Source organism: Oculina patagonica, chromosome 14 (assembly GCF_052425735.1).
Source record: "Oculina patagonica isolate OP01 chromosome 14, crgOcupat, whole genome shotgun sequence".
In the NCBI taxonomy this organism is placed as follows: Eukaryota; Metazoa; Cnidaria; class Anthozoa; order Scleractinia; family Oculinidae; genus Oculina; species Oculina patagonica.
In genome coordinates this window covers 18,202,265-18,219,235 of record NC_135771.1, presented here as the reverse complement: position 1 = coordinate 18,219,235, position 16,971 = coordinate 18,202,265, and the positions used below count along the sequence as shown (strand labels likewise).

Sequence of the window (16,971 nt, the reverse complement as noted above, 5' to 3'; positions counted from 1 at the left end):
CTTGCGTTGACTTGGGACCCATTTTGCCTTTTGGCCAAGCCGTTAAAAAAATGTACCAATGCCTTTACCTGCATTCACATCGATCGATCGCGGGGTCAAGTTTGCTCAGCAAAAGTTTTTACCTTTTCTATTTCCTCATTCGGTGCAGTTCAATACTAGTCGATCTTGACTTATAATTTTGGCCCCGATCGCAAGAACATCAGTGGATGTTTTTGTTGTCCTTTTTAATTCCCAAAATAGTAGTTGACCTAGGTGATTAAATTCTAATTGACAATAACTGTAGTTTCGCTGTTTCGCACAGTTGGAAAACAAGTTGAGTTTTCCGTTTCCGACTAGTTTCGGCTTCCGTTACTTTTGAGGGACTCGCGCTATATAGGGAAAAGAACTGTCTAAATGCACGCGCAAAATGGCTCTTTCTCCGAGAATCGTCTGAGACCGCGGGTTTCGGCAGTCGTTGCTAAGCAACGACATTCTAATGGCGACGAAGCGCCGACATCCTTCATCAGAACTTTCGAAGTGGACACTGATAATAAATTGAACTCTTTGCTTATTTTACAAGGATTTGTCAAAAAGGGACCTTGATAAATAAACTTGCTATTGTACGCTACTATCATGGGAGAGATTAAATAACAGGATGGGAGTGACTGAAAAAAAAAATGCAGGCGGATTTTTAAGGAATGAATGACGTCAAGATTACTAAAATTCATTATAATGACGTCATCTGTAGTGTTTGTTTACGTTTTTGTGTGCGATGCAATGTTCTTTCTTTCAACCCGCTGATCGAAATGGGAATTTCATGTTCTTGTGATAAAAGCGCGCGTTATAAAGATGCAATTCTTTCCAGAGCAGAGCCTTACTTAGCTACAGTGAAGAGCAAGGTCGGAATGAACAAAACAAATCAGCGAAAGGAGCAAAATGAGAGGAGTTTACACGAGAAGCCGGAAGGTGATTTCAAAAAGGCAGTGAAAGACAGTGTTGACATTGACCCGTGTGAAGGGAAGGATGAATCCGTCGTTCCGCAAATCAAGGAAATAAAGGTTTTGCCTCCAATTCGCAACAGAACCAACACGATGGCTCACATCTCCTACACGCCGAACAGAGTATGGGGAGGCAGTGTTACTTCGTATTTAGGTAAGTTCCAGAGCCTAGCGGCCAGGGTGGGACTCCATATGAAAAAGAGGGATGGCTCGTCAAAAAATTTAAATAGAGACCATGTCTGGGTGTGGCTCAAGCGTATTTTGACCCCAGGGGGGGTACTTCGGCTTGTTAATGACGGGGATGATCAAAGGATTTTTTTGGGTTTGAAATTTTCGATTCCGGGATTTTTTTGGGTTGGAAAATTTGGCAAGTATTTTTTTGGGTGACTTCATTTAGATAGGGGATTTTGGGGGGTATTAAAAACGAACTAAAGTGCCTTGGCACGGCCTTGGCGTATTAATGGTATCATGAATAAACAAAACGAGCGTTCTTTGTGTTATGTTAGTGCCCCTCCTGGCAATTTAGGGGTAATTTGACAAGGGATTTTTTGGGGGGTTATTTTTGGTCCAGGGATTTTTTTGGGTAATGTCGGAAGACTTAGGGATTTTTTTGGGTCCTGAGTTTTGCCTCCATTCGATCATCCCCGTCATTTACAAGGCGGAGTACCCCCCCCCCCCCTGGGATTTTGACCCCTAAAAGACACATTTTTCATGCCTGATCGGTCAGATAGCGTTTTTTAATATATTTCTTCACGTGTAACCGTTAACGAGAATCGGGGATATTAAACCCCTTCATCAGTGTAAATTTAATGTCTTAAGATGAACGTTTTAGTCATCATATTTACACTGATGAAGGGGTTATCCGCGAAAAGTTTGTTTTGTACAGCGTTTAAAGCACTCCGAAAATACTATTTACCACTTATTGTTAATCATTTTGAGTGCTACTCAACAAATTCTCTTTTCTGTGACAACCTTAAACGAGACCTCGACGGCTAAAGCATTGGGGTTTTGCCCTGAACACCAGAAGTCAGACCAAAATCTGTAATTAACACCGAGCAAGACGACGAAAATCCCCGTTTCTTTTATATTTGAGTTCATCCCAGGGCCTAAAGGCACACATGCTATGCCAGCGCTTTGTTATGGTTTCTGTAGCATGAAACGGTATAGGAGAAATGGCTCCTCGCCTGGAAACGATGCTAGTCCATTGCAAGTTACTCCTCAGCATTTTGTCAGATAACCCAGACAGTTTGTCAGTACCCATTTATATTATGGCCCCAGTTTTTTTTAAGGCTGGATAAAGCTATCCACCGGATAAATCACTAGCCAGTAGAAACGTGCTCACAAACGAAGCAATGCTATCCACCAGATAGTCAGATTTTATCCGTCGGATTGCTTTGTCCAGCCATTTAAAAATCGGACTCTGGGTAGAGAGTAAAGTGTCTTTACTAAGGACACAACTGTCGACGCAATGATCCCGGCCAGGGCTCGAACCCGGACCGCTTGATCCGGAGTCTAGCACACTAACCGTTATTAAAGTCCCTAGAAAACGAGGGCACATTATTGCGGATACATTGTTGCGGACACAAGTGTTTTGCTGTTTGTCTGCGCGCGCAACATCTGTTGCAGACACAAAATTAGTGTCCGAGACACCAAAGAATGCGTCTATTTTTTTAAAAACATTTTTTGTCCGCAAGAAAGGTTGTTTTGTGCCGCTCGTTTGCTCACCCAAGAAACCTCACAAGGAGCGAGTTGGCAACAATGTGCCATCGTTTGCCACGGCCTTTAGGCTGCCACGACTCCTAAAACATCCCTCTTGTTTCGAGTCTACTTTATCAGGTCCGCACAGCGTGCTAATGCTAGTTTCTCTCGTATTTAGACACAATTAAGCGAGATTCTTGCATCGACGAGAACCTGATAACGGGCGGGAAAAAGCGGGAAAGAAGAGCTAGCTCCCTTACGCAGCACAAGCTTCGACGAAGTAGTCAATCTGGTCAGCTGATTAGCTGGGAAAAACACGTGACAGTGTTAAGTGAGGTGGATGAGCCAGAAGATTCAATTAAAATGTCTGCTTTGAAAAAACGACGGCTTAGCTATAGAAGAAATTCCGAGCTGGTGAGTATGATCAAAATCTGATTTCTTCTTGCAGAAGCAATTAATTTGTCAAAGCGATAGGTGAAGAGAAGACCTATACTCATCAAGTAGGGGTGTTGCCTTCAAACACTAAACGCTAAATCTGCAGGAAGAATATTTAACAATTATTCACCGAAGTGGAGGTGAATAGAAGTGGATATTAAGGTAAATATCCACCACATTCACCGACGCTGAAGGTGAATAATTGTTTTAGTATATACCACACAAGTTGAATAACTAGCGGACCAAAACATTACTTTAGGTAACCAAAGCGACACGGGAAGCCATTTTGTTTCTCTTCAGCTGCTTGGAGGCGAATAGTACTTTGCTAATCACCTCCGAGTTAACCAATCGCACGAAAAGCACCATTCACTTGTGTGGTGTGTACCAAATATTAATGAAACCAGCGCGGTAGATATGAACAAGAATGTTATGGAGGCTTTCGTTGACCGTAAACTGTCATGCGCTGTCTGTATCGGGAATCGACTCCTCCGTATCATCGTATAGTCCTTTCTCTCCTCTTGAAAGATAGGGCCATCAATTCTCTTTCAAGTCTTCGTTTCCAAGGGCTAAATCTTAACTCCCGTTTAGTAAACGCTCTTCAAATTTAAACTTTCTTCTCGTTTGCATGTATAGTGATCATAACTTTAAAATATATTTTTTTACATTTTAAATGTAGATTCCAGTTTCGTCAAATTGAGGGATACAGTCAAGTAAATTAGCCGAAAATCAAGTAGTTTAAAATGCAATTCAAGCCGTGCCTCTTAGTGAGACCTGAGTCTGACAACTTGAATCAAGATGAACAGTTTTTTAACCATTATCCGGCAGAATATTTTTAGGAATAGATTTTTTATGGAAATTAGTTGTTGTTGCCTGTTACGAAACATGTAACAATTGGTTGTATTAAATTTGAAATTGTTCACTACTTTCAGTCGTTGGTTCTTTTGTTGTTACGTGGGTCAGGTAGAGCATAACTTCGGGGCATGTGTTTAGTTTGTGAGATCCCCAAGAATTAAACACAGCGTCTGATCCCGGCCTCAGGACTCGACCCGGACGCTAACCGTCGAAACTGTCAAATCACCACTCGTGCACGGCGCCCCCAGCCTAGTCCCCAGGCGTCCTCTCTTGTTCCGGTTTCCGCGCGAAGCATGGGACGATAGAGCTCTTCGGTGACGTCACCGCTCACGATAGAGCTAGGACTCCGTGAGCCGAGAACGCCTCGGGTCCAGTCTGCGGCGCCTCCTTAGTCCATGTCGAACATAACTGGTATATGCTCGACTCTGTTAGTAGACTGTGTTACAGTTGTCTTTCTAGTGCAGCCAGTATTTTACTCGCTCGATACGCCTTAGAGCATCTGAAGGAATTGTTTTAACGTTCACATCGTTAAGGGAGTTTTACGGTGCGGTGGTAGCAGGTGTTCCTTGTGTGCTCCCTAAACAGTTTCAGCGTTCAAATAGAAACCAGAAGATTGTTGAAACGCAAATTTTCCTTCCGAAAGTAAGTCTCCCCCCTCCCCTCTATAGCGCGGTGGCCTAATGGTTAGTGCGCCGGACTCCGGATCGAGCGGTCCGTGTTCGAGCCCCTGCCGGGGTCACTTGTGTTGTGTTCTTGGGCAAGACACTTTACTCTCATAGTGCCTCTCTCCACCCAGGTGTATAAATGGGTACCGGCGACATAATGCTGGGGGGGGGGAACCCTGCAATGGACTAGCATCCCATTCAGGGGGGAGTAGAAATATTCCTAGCCGCTTAATGCTACGGAAACCGGGATAAGCTCCGGCAGTGTGGGCCGCTTGGCTCGTGGCTTCTCCTCCCCTCTATAAAAGCCCTCTCCGAAAATAAGCCCATCTTAAAGGGACGTTGGGCAAATTGAAGCACAGAGCTTATTTTCTAAATTTACGGCATCGTCATGAGTTGATTATGAGTCTAAGATAAATTTGTATGTTGGAAAACGCCGGGACTTACATGAAAAACGTTTACTTTTGTCTACAAACGTTAACGCAAGTGGTGTTGGCTGGCCAAACGGACTCGCAAGTTTACCGTCGCAAGTGTACGCAAGTTGTCAAAAAAGCCATTTCAATGCTACTGCGAGTGCTGCAATTTATTACTTGAAGTAAGGGAAAGTTCATTTAATATAACAAGGGGGGGGGGGGGATGAAGATATTAAAACTCGAAGCTTGAAATTTTAGCAGCCCCCCTTGCTAGCGGTTCAATTTTTTTAGGAGCCCCCCTTAGGTAGTCGAATAAATTTAAGAGCCCCCTCCCCTCCCCCTTCTTCAATTCCTTTGCTCCCCTGAAAAAAGATCGCTAGACAGCACTGTATCAAAACGAGGAAACAAAAGAAAGCTGTACCACCAAAAGCGGAAGATCAGCCACCTGAAGATCAATCATCCGAATCATCTGGCGATGAAACAGACTAGGCAGTCTGCCACCAAGGGGTCACTGAGAACTACCAATACTTGATTGATAGATTTATTAAAGCTGCAAAGTAGTAAGTTTGTACAGTCGATATGACATTCAGTGAGAAACAAACAGTAAAATTTCTTGTTATAGAGTAATCGTTTTTATAGTTCCCGTTAACAGATTTTGAAATCTTGTGGAAACAATGTGGTTTTATTGTAAAAAGGTTGGGCATTTTTGGGATGAACACCCTTCGGGTGTCTAAAAATTTTCGGAGCCCCCCCCCCCCTCGATATCTTCACCCCCTCCCCTTGTCATATTAAATGAACTTTCCCTAAACAGCGAGACTTGACGCAAGTCAAAGCAAGTGCACGCAAGTCCTGGTCAGACAGAGACGCAAGTGGTCGCAAGTTAACTGACAATAAAAACTATATTGGTCTATATTGATTTACGTAGTCAGTTTAACTCAGGCTAAAAGCATGCAAATCCCGCCAAAATAACTATAAAAATGTAGGCGAAAAGGTGAGTAAAAATGTCCTCTGATCCCAATAAATAAATCACTTGGTTTTATTTCAGTAACTTCTTTAATGTGTTCACATCGATTTACAATGTTTTAATGTAATGTGCATTTCCGTGAATTACCTAAAATACTTTTCTAAAGCCTATGTAATTACTAATTTAGCAAAATAGTATATATGTGTAGGAAAATGTAGTAGTTATTGTGGTTCTCAACTTTTACGCTGAGAATTTTACAATCTATGTCAAAATCTATCTGAAAGTTTGTTTTACTGGCCATGGGTTTTCAGCCAATTTACCGTAAAATTCCGGTTATAAGCCCTGGGCTTATACAAGTTCGTAAGGGGTTTTGGGTGGGCTAATAAGCGGAGGGGTTTATATCCGGGAGGGCTTATAAGCTGAAAAAAAAAAAAAACGTTTCGAAACGAGCCATGGGAGTGTTAATCAAAATACATTTTTTTAAAAAAACACATATTAAAGCAACACTTAGCCCTGTTCAGTACCGTCATTCAGCAGAGGGCGGCTTGTATCCGGGGGGGGGGGGGGGGTCTTATAACCGAAATTTTACAGTATGCGAAATGCAGACCGCCTTTTCAGTTGTACGTACAATGCGCATATTCACGATGGTTGCTGATATTATATGACAAACCATTCCACATAAGCTGGTAGTTACCATTACGTAGGCCAACGTGACTCGCGGCTATTACCATATTGGTAATACGCACGCAATTGTTGTTGTTGTTGTTGTTGTTGTTGTTGTTTTCTTCTAAAATGTAGATTCAACTTGTTGTGAATAGCCTGGGGTAACTGCGGTATTTTCTCTCGGCCGCCCTTCTTTGATCATAAATAATAAGAGAATGACCGCAACGAACAGATCAAAGGCCAGGATGGCAAGAAAGAGATTTCTCTCAATCTGATCAACAAGAAACAAGACGAGCAAAACTGGAACATTGAGGAAGACTCGGTAGCAAAATGACGCTGGGGCGAGGCAGAGATTAACATTGTTTGCACACAGTACATGATACAGTCCGTGTACAGAGATCAGAAAGAAAGCTGCAGCTAAATAACCATCAGCATACTGGTCAAACTCATCAAGAGCGAACATTTTTTGAGCAAAATCAGGCCTTACTACCAAAACGAACCAAAAAATCGCTTGAATAAGACCAGAAACGAACATCGCTGTAATCGAGCCTCCTTTTTTAACTCCACGGCATTCACGAAATGGTGCGAAGAGTTCTTTAAAAAAGGCGCTAAATGATGGCTTGCCCGTTTCCCAGCACCAAATGAATAGGGTGCTTAGAGTAACCGACGCATCAAGGGCCATGAAAAGCACCGCAAAAGCAACAGGGACCATTTCTCTGAGAATCAACATAAGGCCCGTGGCTGATACCCAAAGTAGGCGGCTAATAAATGAAGCGAAAATAGTTCCGTAGCGATACGCTTTGTGATTGGACCGCGCCACGATTATAAATATGATTCCGATGTCCACTATTCCGAGACCGACCAATCGGACGTAGCCTTCAGAGCGGCCGTGATATTCCAGTTGTAATATGTAATGGTATAATTCTGGGGCGGCCAGGAATGAAAATCCACCTAAACAGTAGGCAGCCAATGACGACCACTGAAAGAACTTCTCCGTTTTGCTCATGGGCTCGCGTCGAGGAATAGACAACATGAACTTGAACCAGTCACGCAATATCATGAGGAAGTCTTTGGTTAAGCTGTTTCACTCAAGCCTGTCGAGTAAAAATAACATTTTAAGCATTCATTAGAATTTATTGCGCATACTTTGTTTGTATGATTTGCAATACTGTAAAAATATAAGCGTAAGTAACTTATTTTTCCAGCTTTTTCCTGTTCGCGTAGGTTGGTGTCGAGCGTGACGCAAGAGAAACTGAGAAGCCTGGGCCGAATTAATAACTGTGTAACGCGCAAACTTGTCACGCAACAATAAGTTGTTATGTTTTCTCGTTGGGCAGAACTGAGCAGTTTGAACGCTGTTTCTGCCCGTTTACTTTACGGTTTTCAGCTCCTCCCTTTGCCACAGTTCTTTAAGGAAAGAAAGGTTCGACTCAAATGGCGGTATTTTGGTTTTGAAGAGCAATTATCTGTTAAATTTGCATAAGTTTCCCGATAACAAAGAACCAACATGGCGGCCTCAAGGACGTGCTCAAGTCGTGTTTTGCTACTGGGGGGATTGCTTGTTGTTGTTGTCAACTTTGCCGTTACAATCGGTAAGTAATAGCGTTAATTTCCTCTCGTTCTGTGAAATACACCTATTTCTTTATTTGTAAACCTGTTATTCGAACGTTTTGCAGTGATCACGTTTGGTACGCCTCCCGTGTTTGAATTTGAATAAACAACTTCCCGCTTAATTTGTTAACCGATCGCATCAGTTAAAAGTATCGAAACCAGTAATTACAAGATTAAAAGAGCTGATGCTAGGGTCAGTTTCTAACTTGTATAAAGTTTGCCAATGTTTTTACTATCGCGAAGTATTCTCAGTAAGTAACCGAGCGATATTATAAAACAATATTTTGCTTCACAGCTGAAGAACAACTTACTTATATTAAATACTACTTCCATGCATCGCCAATATTCTCGTTGAGATTTTGCAATTTTCTTTTCCTTTCTTTTTTAATTCTCTTATGCTATCACATTTCCCTCACTCTATAATATATTTCTCCAAATCGCTTATAATTTTTACGTAAGATTAGCTAATTTTATCACCGAACATGTCGATGCTTGCATGTCAGTGCAATGTTTACTTGAAGGACTTGACGTCAATCAAAGAGTTGAATTCATGACCGATAAAAACAGCATTACATTGGAATCCGAACTGAAACCAAATGTCGTTTCCTGTTTATTTCCTTCGTGAAATACTGCAATTTTTAACCTCCGAATCTCGAACCAATTTTTTGTTCCCTTGGTGGTCCAAAAATCGGACCACCAAGGTCTAAAACTTAGTCATTTGTTGTAGTGACTTTGGCTAAAGGCGTGACAAAGGTGAAATGCAATTCTGAGCAGTGGAAAAAGAGATCCGCTAGTCAGGACAGCCTACGAAAAGCACCGAAGTCAAATTTGTGGTTCGAAAAATTATGCGGTTTCAAAAGAAGAATATATGCGGATTAATATGACTTCATTCAGCTGTCACGATAAAAAAGATTCTACACAATATTTTAGCAAAAATCGATGTTAGTTTTCTGTTTTCAATCTCTCAGTTAGAACTTACCTTTTATAATTGTGGTATTCACGTTAGTTTCTTTAACTGAACGAAAAGCGGAAAAAATAGTTGTTTTGATCGCTGGCGGATTCAAGAGCAGTTCAGGCGTGAAGTGAGTACATTGTACGTGGATTTACCGTCACTCGTTTTCAACCGTAAATAAAACCCTTTTAGAAATAATCACTCAACTAGAAAGAAAATAAACTGCATTAAGTGGTACATAAAAAATTAACATATAACGAACGATGACTGATTCGCCCGGATCTGCAAAAGATTTGTTTTTATTTTAATTATTTATTTATTTATTTTTATTTATTTATTTTCATAATATGTGCGTTTGTTATCGAAGTTGTTTCACAGTTTTGTCGAAGTTTTCGTTGCTGATAGCGTTTTGAAAATGTAGTTTTTAACATTGACGGATGTAGTGCTTATAATATCTTTCACATACCCTGTTCAGTACAGCATAATCCTGAATTAAGAGATTTCGATCTTCTGGCGATCTCGAACAAAAAACAGTTTCCCTAGCTTAAAAAAACACCTTTATTTATACACGGCTGTGTTAAAAGCTGAAAGCTTGTGGGATACTGTTCTACAATTTTAAATCATTAAAAGATATGAAAGTGTAAATGGGGTACATCTTTATTTAGTAAAACAGCTAAAAAATGCCATTTAGTCAGTAAGCTCTTAGAAAAGATTGCATTTAGTTGAAGTAAAAAGCAAAAAAGGAGATAAGTCAGTTTATTTTTGGGCGATTTTACAACTTTTAACAGCTACAGATGGTATCTTTTTGCAATTAAGTAATGTATCAGTCAATTCAAAGCGAGATCATCCCCCCGGGCAAACCCCCGGGCAAACCCCCGGGCATTTGACTTTTTCAAAATGTCTGATAAAAATTCCACACTGTGTGGGCCAGTTACATGGTCAAATGCCCAACCGGTCGGGGCTGAAATGTCATTGTGAGTCGGTTTTCTCGTTGAATTGCGGTCGTTTTGCCTACGAGTATTCGCTAACGACCAGTTACTTCGCGTGAACACTTGGTCTAAAAGGACACTCATGCCCTATTTATCAGCCAATTTTAATAGCAAAAGATAGATACGTTGAAACTAGGTACTTTACATTAACGTAACCAAATACTAACTTCACGCGCTTGAGCTCGCTAGCGTTTTATAGTTTATGACACATTTTGTCAAAGGTCAAATGCCCGACCATCCGGGCTTCTGTTCGATCAAATTCCCCACTATCTGGGCCTCAGTAGCGGTCAAATGCCCGGGGGTTGCCTGGGGGATGATCTCGCTTGGAATTGACTGATGCATAAGCATTTTCAGGCTTCTTTATTCCAATTGCTTAAATTGGAAATTCACTGCGACAATCATTTATCACTCTCATATACATCCGCAGTTCATATATGAATCATTTCATATACATTACAGCATAAGCAACAATGTTGAGAAAAGCCCAGAAGTAAAGCCACAGCTTGGAGCTTGTTAGGGCGATCAAGACTGTGCAATGGGTCATTTCTATCTCAAAAACATCGTTATTTGTCCTAGAAATTCTCTAAAACGTGGCCGTTAAGATCTGCTAAGTGCCGCATACGCTAAAAAGTCGACTTCCTTTTATGCCTTAGACAGCTGAAATTTTAGTAGAAAATCGTTGTTTTACGCTAGTAAACAGTCTACCCCATTTACAACCTTAGCTATGGTACAACGAGTTTTCACTATGAGCTATCTCAAACTTTCAGAATTTGAGAATTTCAAGTGAAATTAACTACAGTCAACTCTTTCCTCTAAGACGGACAGTTGACGCCGGTCCCAAAGGTGTCCGTTTTAGAGAGAGTTGACTGTACTTCAGTCGTCGGCAGGTATTCTGCGGACAGAATTCTGCATTTTTGAACAAAATTTGAGCAGAAATCGGACAGAGTACCAAAAAAATAATCAGTAATTCAGCGATAATTTAGCGATATTTCATGATTCCAATTTTTATTTATATTTTTTTCAGGGCTTACCCTGAACATGGGCCTTACAAGACAAGAAATCACAACTTCCCTCGGCCAGCCGGCAAACCTCGGTTGCTATGTCAACCAAGCTAACACGACTTCTTTAACCTATTCCTGGACAAAAGACAATTCAACTGTCACGCAATCCTCAAACTTAAGAGTGTACGATAATGTGTTAGTAGTAACACCAAAGAACAACACAGACTTTGGAGTGTACGAGTGTCACGTTAGTGACGGCGTGACAAGCACGAAATGTAACATTTCATTGTTGCCAGGATGCAGTAAGACCGGTGAGTTGGGATTTTATTAGCCTCTTACCCCTACCCCCAGACGTTCTTTTTGGTTTGTCACGCAATCTTTCCTCCCCAACAAACGTCTGCTGAAACGAACGGTACATTCATTTCCTTTTGTTCCTAAAGAGAAAAGATTGCGTGACGAACCAAAAGAACGTCTTTTTAGGAGGCTAGGATTTTAAGAATATACTTTATATTTTTGGAAAACGCATGGAAATCATTTTGTTTCACAGTTGATTAGAGCAAGTGAAGTGTTTTTAACCAGCCCCTCAATGGGATTGGGAGTTTTTGGAGTGGCCATTCTACACACATTCAAACTACAGAGCTTTTTTTATTCATGGGAAAGAATTGTACGCTTAGCTACTTTTTGTTTCAGTTGATGGCCGGGTTAAAAATCTCATCCGTTAGACCCTTAGTTCTCCTTTGATGGTTAATCTGATGGTAAAAATCGCTTCCTTATTGGTACTAAATTTCGCGAATTTGGCGAGATAGTATTTCGCAGGGTTTTATTTTCGCGATTTGGCCAAAAAGTACGTTAAAAAACATTAAAAATGTGTGTAAAAACGTTAAAAAATACGTTTCGCGGGTCTTAAAATTCGCGATTTTTCGAGAATCGCGAAAATCGCGAAATTTAAGAACCGCGAAATTAAGTAACAATAAGGTATCTTTTGTCGGTTGATAAGTAAAATGTAAGTGTACCTTAAGGTAACTATTGTTAGCGGCTACTAATTTTAGCGATTTTAGCGAGTTGGGCCAAAATCGCTAAATTTAGTACTCGCTAAAATTTGTCCCGGTCAAATTTAATACGCGTTAAATTAATACCCCCGTCCCCCAGAAGAATACAAAATTAAATAAAGTGACCCTGTTCAGCTATATGACAACGTAAGAAGATAGGGCAACAATTAATAAGGGTTGGGAGAGAGCTGGGATCGCCCGGCATCGTGGAGAATATGACTGATTCTCCTGCAGAGGACCCACTTTCTAACATCTGCAATTCATTTTGTTCTTTCTGACAATGATAATGTTCGTTCAATTTTAAGTGACTTTCTTCGCGGTGGCCTAATGGTTAGCGCGCTCGACTCCGAGTCGAACGGCCCGGGTTCGAGGCCTGGCCGGGGCGCTGCGTTGTGTTCTTGGGCAACATAAGCAAAAGAGGCCCTGTTTTGAAGGTTGACGGTAAAGATCCTTACTGGTCGACTGACTGTTAAATTTTCATTCATTAGACACTTGATGATTGTTCCACGAGACCCTCTTTTGATGGTCCACGGTAAAGAATTGAGTCTCATTTGGATGTTAAGGGTAAAATTCTGAGGAAAACCAATTAGAATGCAAGGCTAGCAACAACGGCAAAGGACGCTTCTAAAGTTCCTATCTATTAGACCCTTCTCAGTTTGACAGTTGACACTAGAAATTGCCCTTCTTTGTAGTGAAACAGACTTAATCTTTGACTGTTCACAGCCCTCAATTATCATTTTCTCGTATTCAGGTTTTTTCATCGTTAAACGCGAAAAGAGAATCGCGAGAGAACTGGACGCTAGCGCAAAACGGGAGGTGCGAGGGGGTGGGGGAGCGGGGTTTTATCGCGTTCTTTGAACAGTCAATCATTGTCTACATCGTTTTGACACTTAATAGACAACACTACAGTCTCTCCCAAAGAGAACTACGCACAGTAGACACTTTCTGTCGTTGATTTTTTAATGTGGGTGTTTTTTTTTCAGAACCGGAGGGAATTATTCAAGCACATTTAGGATGTGCTAATATTTCAGTACTGATGCCAGTGTTGGCTTTTGCTGTGGTTTCGCTTTTGTTGAATATTCACTTTTTCGTACGTTGGAAGCGAAGAGACCGTTGGGTGTTCTCTGAAGAAGACATTATGCAACTGCATCTGCATTTTTTAATGTGGGTGTTTTTTTTTCAGAACCGGAGGGAATTATTCAAGCACATTTAGGATGTGCTAATATTTCAGTACTGATGCCAGTGTTGGCTTTTGCTGTGGTTTCGCTTTTGTTGAATATTCACTTTTTCGTACGTTGGAAGCGAAGAGACCGTTGGGTGTTCTCTGAAGAAGACATTATGCAACTGCATCTAGCCCAGGAATCTATCCCAGTTGAAGAAATAACTGATGAACGCGTTGACATAAAGCAAAAGAAGCCATTCTTTGGGAGACTTCGGAAGCGCCGAAGAGAAGACCATGAAACTGATCAACATATGGAAGAAAACGACAGAAACCATCAGGAAATTGTGTGCGAAAGCGACACGCGCGGGAAACGCAGAGAAGAAGCCATTGAAATGCAGGAAATTCAAGACATTCCGAGCGTGGCAGAGATCAAAGCCGCCAACAAAGACAATGACGAAAGAGCGCCTACTCGTTCAGATGAAATCCGCAGACCAGGTGTATCGGAGACTCCAAGCGTATCACATTTCTTCAAATCCATCCACGAAGAAAATGAGGAAACAGCGCCCGCTGTTATAGAGGCAGTCCGCAGTCCAAAAGTATCGGAGACTCCAAGGATAGCGGATTTCTTCAATACCACTGACGAAGAAAAGGACGGAACAGCGCCTGCTGTTTCAGAGGCAGCACGCAGTCCAAAAGTATCGGAGACTCCAAGGATAGCAGATTTCTTCAATACCGCTGACGAAGAAAATGACACAACAGTACCTGCTCTATCAGAGGCAGTCCGCAGTCCAAAAGTATCAGAGACTCCAAGGATAGCAGATTTCTTCAATATCGCTGACCAAGAAAATGACACATCAGCGCCTACTCTTTCAGAGTCAATCCGCAGTCCAGCAGTATCGGAGACTCCAAGGATAGCAGATTTCTTCAATACCACTGTCGAAGATGACGAAACAGCGCCTGCTCTTTCAGAGACAGTCCGCAGACCAGATGTATCGGAGACTCCTAGGATTGCAGATTTCTTTAATACCACTGTAGAAGATGACGAAACAGCGCCTGCTCCTTCAGAGACAGTCCGCAGACCAGATGTATCGGAGACTCCTAGGATTGCAGATTTCTTTAATACCACTGTAGAAGATGACGAAACAGCGCCTGCCCTTTCAGAGACAGTCCGCAGACCAGATGTATCGGAGACTCCAAGGATAGCAGATTTCTTCAATACCACTGTAGAAGATGACGAGTCAGAGCCTGCTATTTCAGAGGCAGCACGCAGACCAGGTGTATCGGAGACTCCTAGGATTGCAGATTTTTTCTTACCAAGCGATGATTCAGATGGTGAAGGCAGTAGACGCGATAGTATGAACTCTGAAGAACCTCTAGTCAGCCATTATATGGAAAAGATGGATTTTGAAGGAAAAGGAGAAAGTGACGATGAACCGGTTTTAAAATAATTAAAACCGGTTTTGGCCGCCATATTGGATGGTGAAAAAGGTTCCCAAGACGTTAGCCTGCGTGGCAAGGCTTAATTTATAACGGAGATTATCGAGCCGCGTGGAAAATGGGGAGAGCGTCTCTTGTGGCTCGGATCTCGACTAGCTCCCAACTTCCTCGGTTTATTCCTCCCGATAGAAAAGCACTGAAAAACCTGACTATGCAGGCGACAAATACAGTGATTGTATATGCAATTTCTAATTACCGTATTTTCTTCTCTTAACGATCGGGGCCTTGAAGTCCAGGCGTTAAATCGAGAAAGTACGACGTACTTAATTTGTGTTGTAACCTGCCCTATTGAAAGGCAAAAATGCCAAAGAAAGAAGGAGACAGAAAACTAGAATGAACTAGTTCTCAATTCTTCATTTCCTTTTTCAATTTTTTCGTTCGCACGGTTGTTTTGCCCTCTTTGTCACAATCTGAGAGACGAGAGCAAGCTTTTCCCGCGAAATGGTTCTCCAATTTTTCAAAAAAAATATATACAGTATATATATATTTAACCCTGCCGATTTCCTGTATTAAAGATAATTTCCTAGCAATTCCCCGTTCATTTCATGGATTTTTGAAATTTAAGCAAATTAAATTCCGTCTAGAGCACGATAGCAGAAAACAGAGGAACTTTCTATGCGATTTTTTATCTTACTTCGTCTTCCACAGAAGATATATGCTCGTCACGCAACGGTTAGGGAAGAAACGTTGTGTGACGCAAAAGATTGCCGCTTTACAAGTCTTTTAAGAAAGAAATACATCATTTTATAAATAGATTTTAGCTATTTTTCTAAAATCGTTATACTAGTTGTGTTTTATGAAAGTTTCTAACTTGTTGTTTAGAGTAATCCAGTATTGTATAGAGAATTTATGAGAAAAAAAAGTCATATATATCTTTATCCATTTATATTATAAAGAAAATATTATGATATGACGCTGAAGTCACGCTTTAGTTACGATGAAATGAAACGTTTGTTAATTATACTTATATTCACAAACATTGCTATTTTTAACAAAGATTTTTGAAAATTTTCGGTGGCTCCGTTTTGATTTGTGTCTGGCTTATTTGATACAGTCAAACCGCAGAGAATACAGCGAGTGTGCTGCCGGACCGCACTCCGGCTTAACTCAGTTTTTAGCATAAAGTGACTAGGGGTATGGTTTCTGTATTTCCCCCTGAATAGGATGCTAGTCCATCGTAGGGTTACCCCCAGGATTAATTTTTGGCGGTTCCCATTTATACACCTGGGTGGGGAGAGGCACTGAGAGTAAAGTGTCTTGCCTGAGAACAGAACGCGATGGTCTCGGGCAGGGCTCGAACCCGGACCACTCGATCTGGATCCAAAGGTGTATCTAAAGCAAACGGAACTTACCCATAAGCTGTTCCGTCTGTATAATGGCGGAGATTGCAGCCTTGGTCACAGTATATAATTTGCCTCAATATTGACGTGACTTAGAGCTGGAGTTTCTTAAGTAAGAGCTTTCGGTGGTGCAAATCAAGGGAGGCCATGTTTTAATTCTCCTGACCCTCCTCTTTGTGAAGCACATTACAGTAAACACCCGCGTGTAAGAACCTACAATTTTCTAAGTTTGGCAAAATAGGTTCTTGTATTTGGGGGTAGTTATTGGTAATTTAGGCTAAGTAGGTTCTTAATAAGGTTCTTAATTTCTAAGGAGGAGCCATAGTTTTTGATTGTACGAGAAGAAAAAAATGGGTTTGGTCCTTCATTATACGGCATTTATTCATAACTGTATTGCTTCCAGCCTCATGCAAGGTCCAAAGAAGACAATTACAGTCTATGTGAATCTGTCTTTTCTTTATTTGTAAATACAGTTTGGGATGTTCTGTTAAAAATGTTCATAAAAATTTTCTATAACCCACATATAAGGACCTGCTGAAATTTGCTTGGCTAAACAGGTTCTTATATTTTGGGGTATTAAAATGGCAAATTTCTGCCAGCAGGTTCTTAAACCACTAGGTTCTTACACGCGGGTGTTTACTGTATTTGCGGACCCTCCCCCGCCCTTACCTAATCCCTTAATTGACTATTCAATATACGTGCATAA

At 41.2% G+C, this 16,971-nt stretch overlaps 3 protein-coding genes across 3 annotated transcripts; 2 read left to right on the top strand and 1 right to left on the bottom strand.

The window, feature by feature from the left end:
- The first annotated feature begins 734 nt into the window (after nucleotides 1–734).
- LOC144638766 (uncharacterized) lies at nucleotides 735–3,845 on the top strand. The gene is made up of 3 exons (XM_078498025.1): nucleotides 735–1,131; nucleotides 2,854–3,089; nucleotides 3,787–3,845. Exons 1-3 carry the CDS (start codon nucleotides 786–788, stop codon nucleotides 3,805–3,807), a joined length of 603 nt encoding a protein of 200 aa, XP_078354151.1. The 5' UTR covers nucleotides 735–785; the 3' UTR covers nucleotides 3,808–3,845.
- A 2,943-nt stretch (nucleotides 3,846–6,788) lies between these two features.
- Nucleotides 6,789–9,345, bottom strand: LOC144639012 (uncharacterized). Its single transcript, XM_078498278.1, has 2 exons — nucleotides 9,255–9,345; nucleotides 6,789–7,758 (listed from the first exon to the last, which is right to left on the bottom strand). Exon 2 carries the CDS (start codon nucleotides 7,722–7,724, stop codon nucleotides 6,789–6,791), a length of 936 nt encoding a protein of 311 aa, XP_078354404.1. The 5' UTR covers nucleotides 7,725–7,758; nucleotides 9,255–9,345.
- On the top strand, nucleotides 7,972–15,936 carry LOC144638776 (uncharacterized). Its single transcript, XM_078498035.1, has 3 exons — nucleotides 7,972–8,256; nucleotides 11,241–11,528; nucleotides 13,450–15,936. Exons 1-3 carry the CDS (start codon nucleotides 8,172–8,174, stop codon nucleotides 14,874–14,876), a joined length of 1,800 nt encoding a protein of 599 aa, XP_078354161.1. The 5' UTR covers nucleotides 7,972–8,171; the 3' UTR covers nucleotides 14,877–15,936.
- Nucleotides 15,937–16,971: the final 1,035 nt, after the last annotated feature.

What these genes read in the sequence shown, in the direction of transcription:
- LOC144638766 (XM_078498025.1), top strand. Translation starts at nt 786, where the DNA reads ATGGGAATTTCATGTTCTTGTGATAAAAGCGCGCGTTATAAAGATGCA. An exon ending in CAGTGTTACTTCGTATTTAG is followed by an intron (nt 1,132 to 2,853) that starts GTAAGTTCCAGA and finishes TCTCGTATTTAG; the next exon opens with ACACAATTAAGCGAGATTCT. An exon ending in ATAGAAGAAATTCCGAGCTG is followed by an intron (nt 3,090 to 3,786) that starts GTGAGTATGATC and finishes TTTTAAATGTAG; the next exon opens with ATTCCAGTTTCGTCAAATTG.
- LOC144639012 (XM_078498278.1), bottom strand. Translation starts at nt 7,724, where the DNA reads ATGATATTGCGTGACTGGTTCAAGTTCATGTTGTCTATTCCTCGACGC.
- LOC144638776 (XM_078498035.1), top strand. Translation starts at nt 8,172, where the DNA reads ATGGCGGCCTCAAGGACGTGCTCAAGTCGTGTTTTGCTACTGGGGGGA. An exon ending in CAACTTTGCCGTTACAATCG is followed by an intron (nt 8,257 to 11,240) that starts GTAAGTAATAGC and finishes TATTTTTTTCAG; the next exon opens with GGCTTACCCTGAACATGGGC. An exon ending in GCCAGGATGCAGTAAGACCG is followed by an intron (nt 11,529 to 13,449) that starts GTGAGTTGGGAT and finishes TTTTTTTTTCAG; the next exon opens with AACCGGAGGGAATTATTCAA.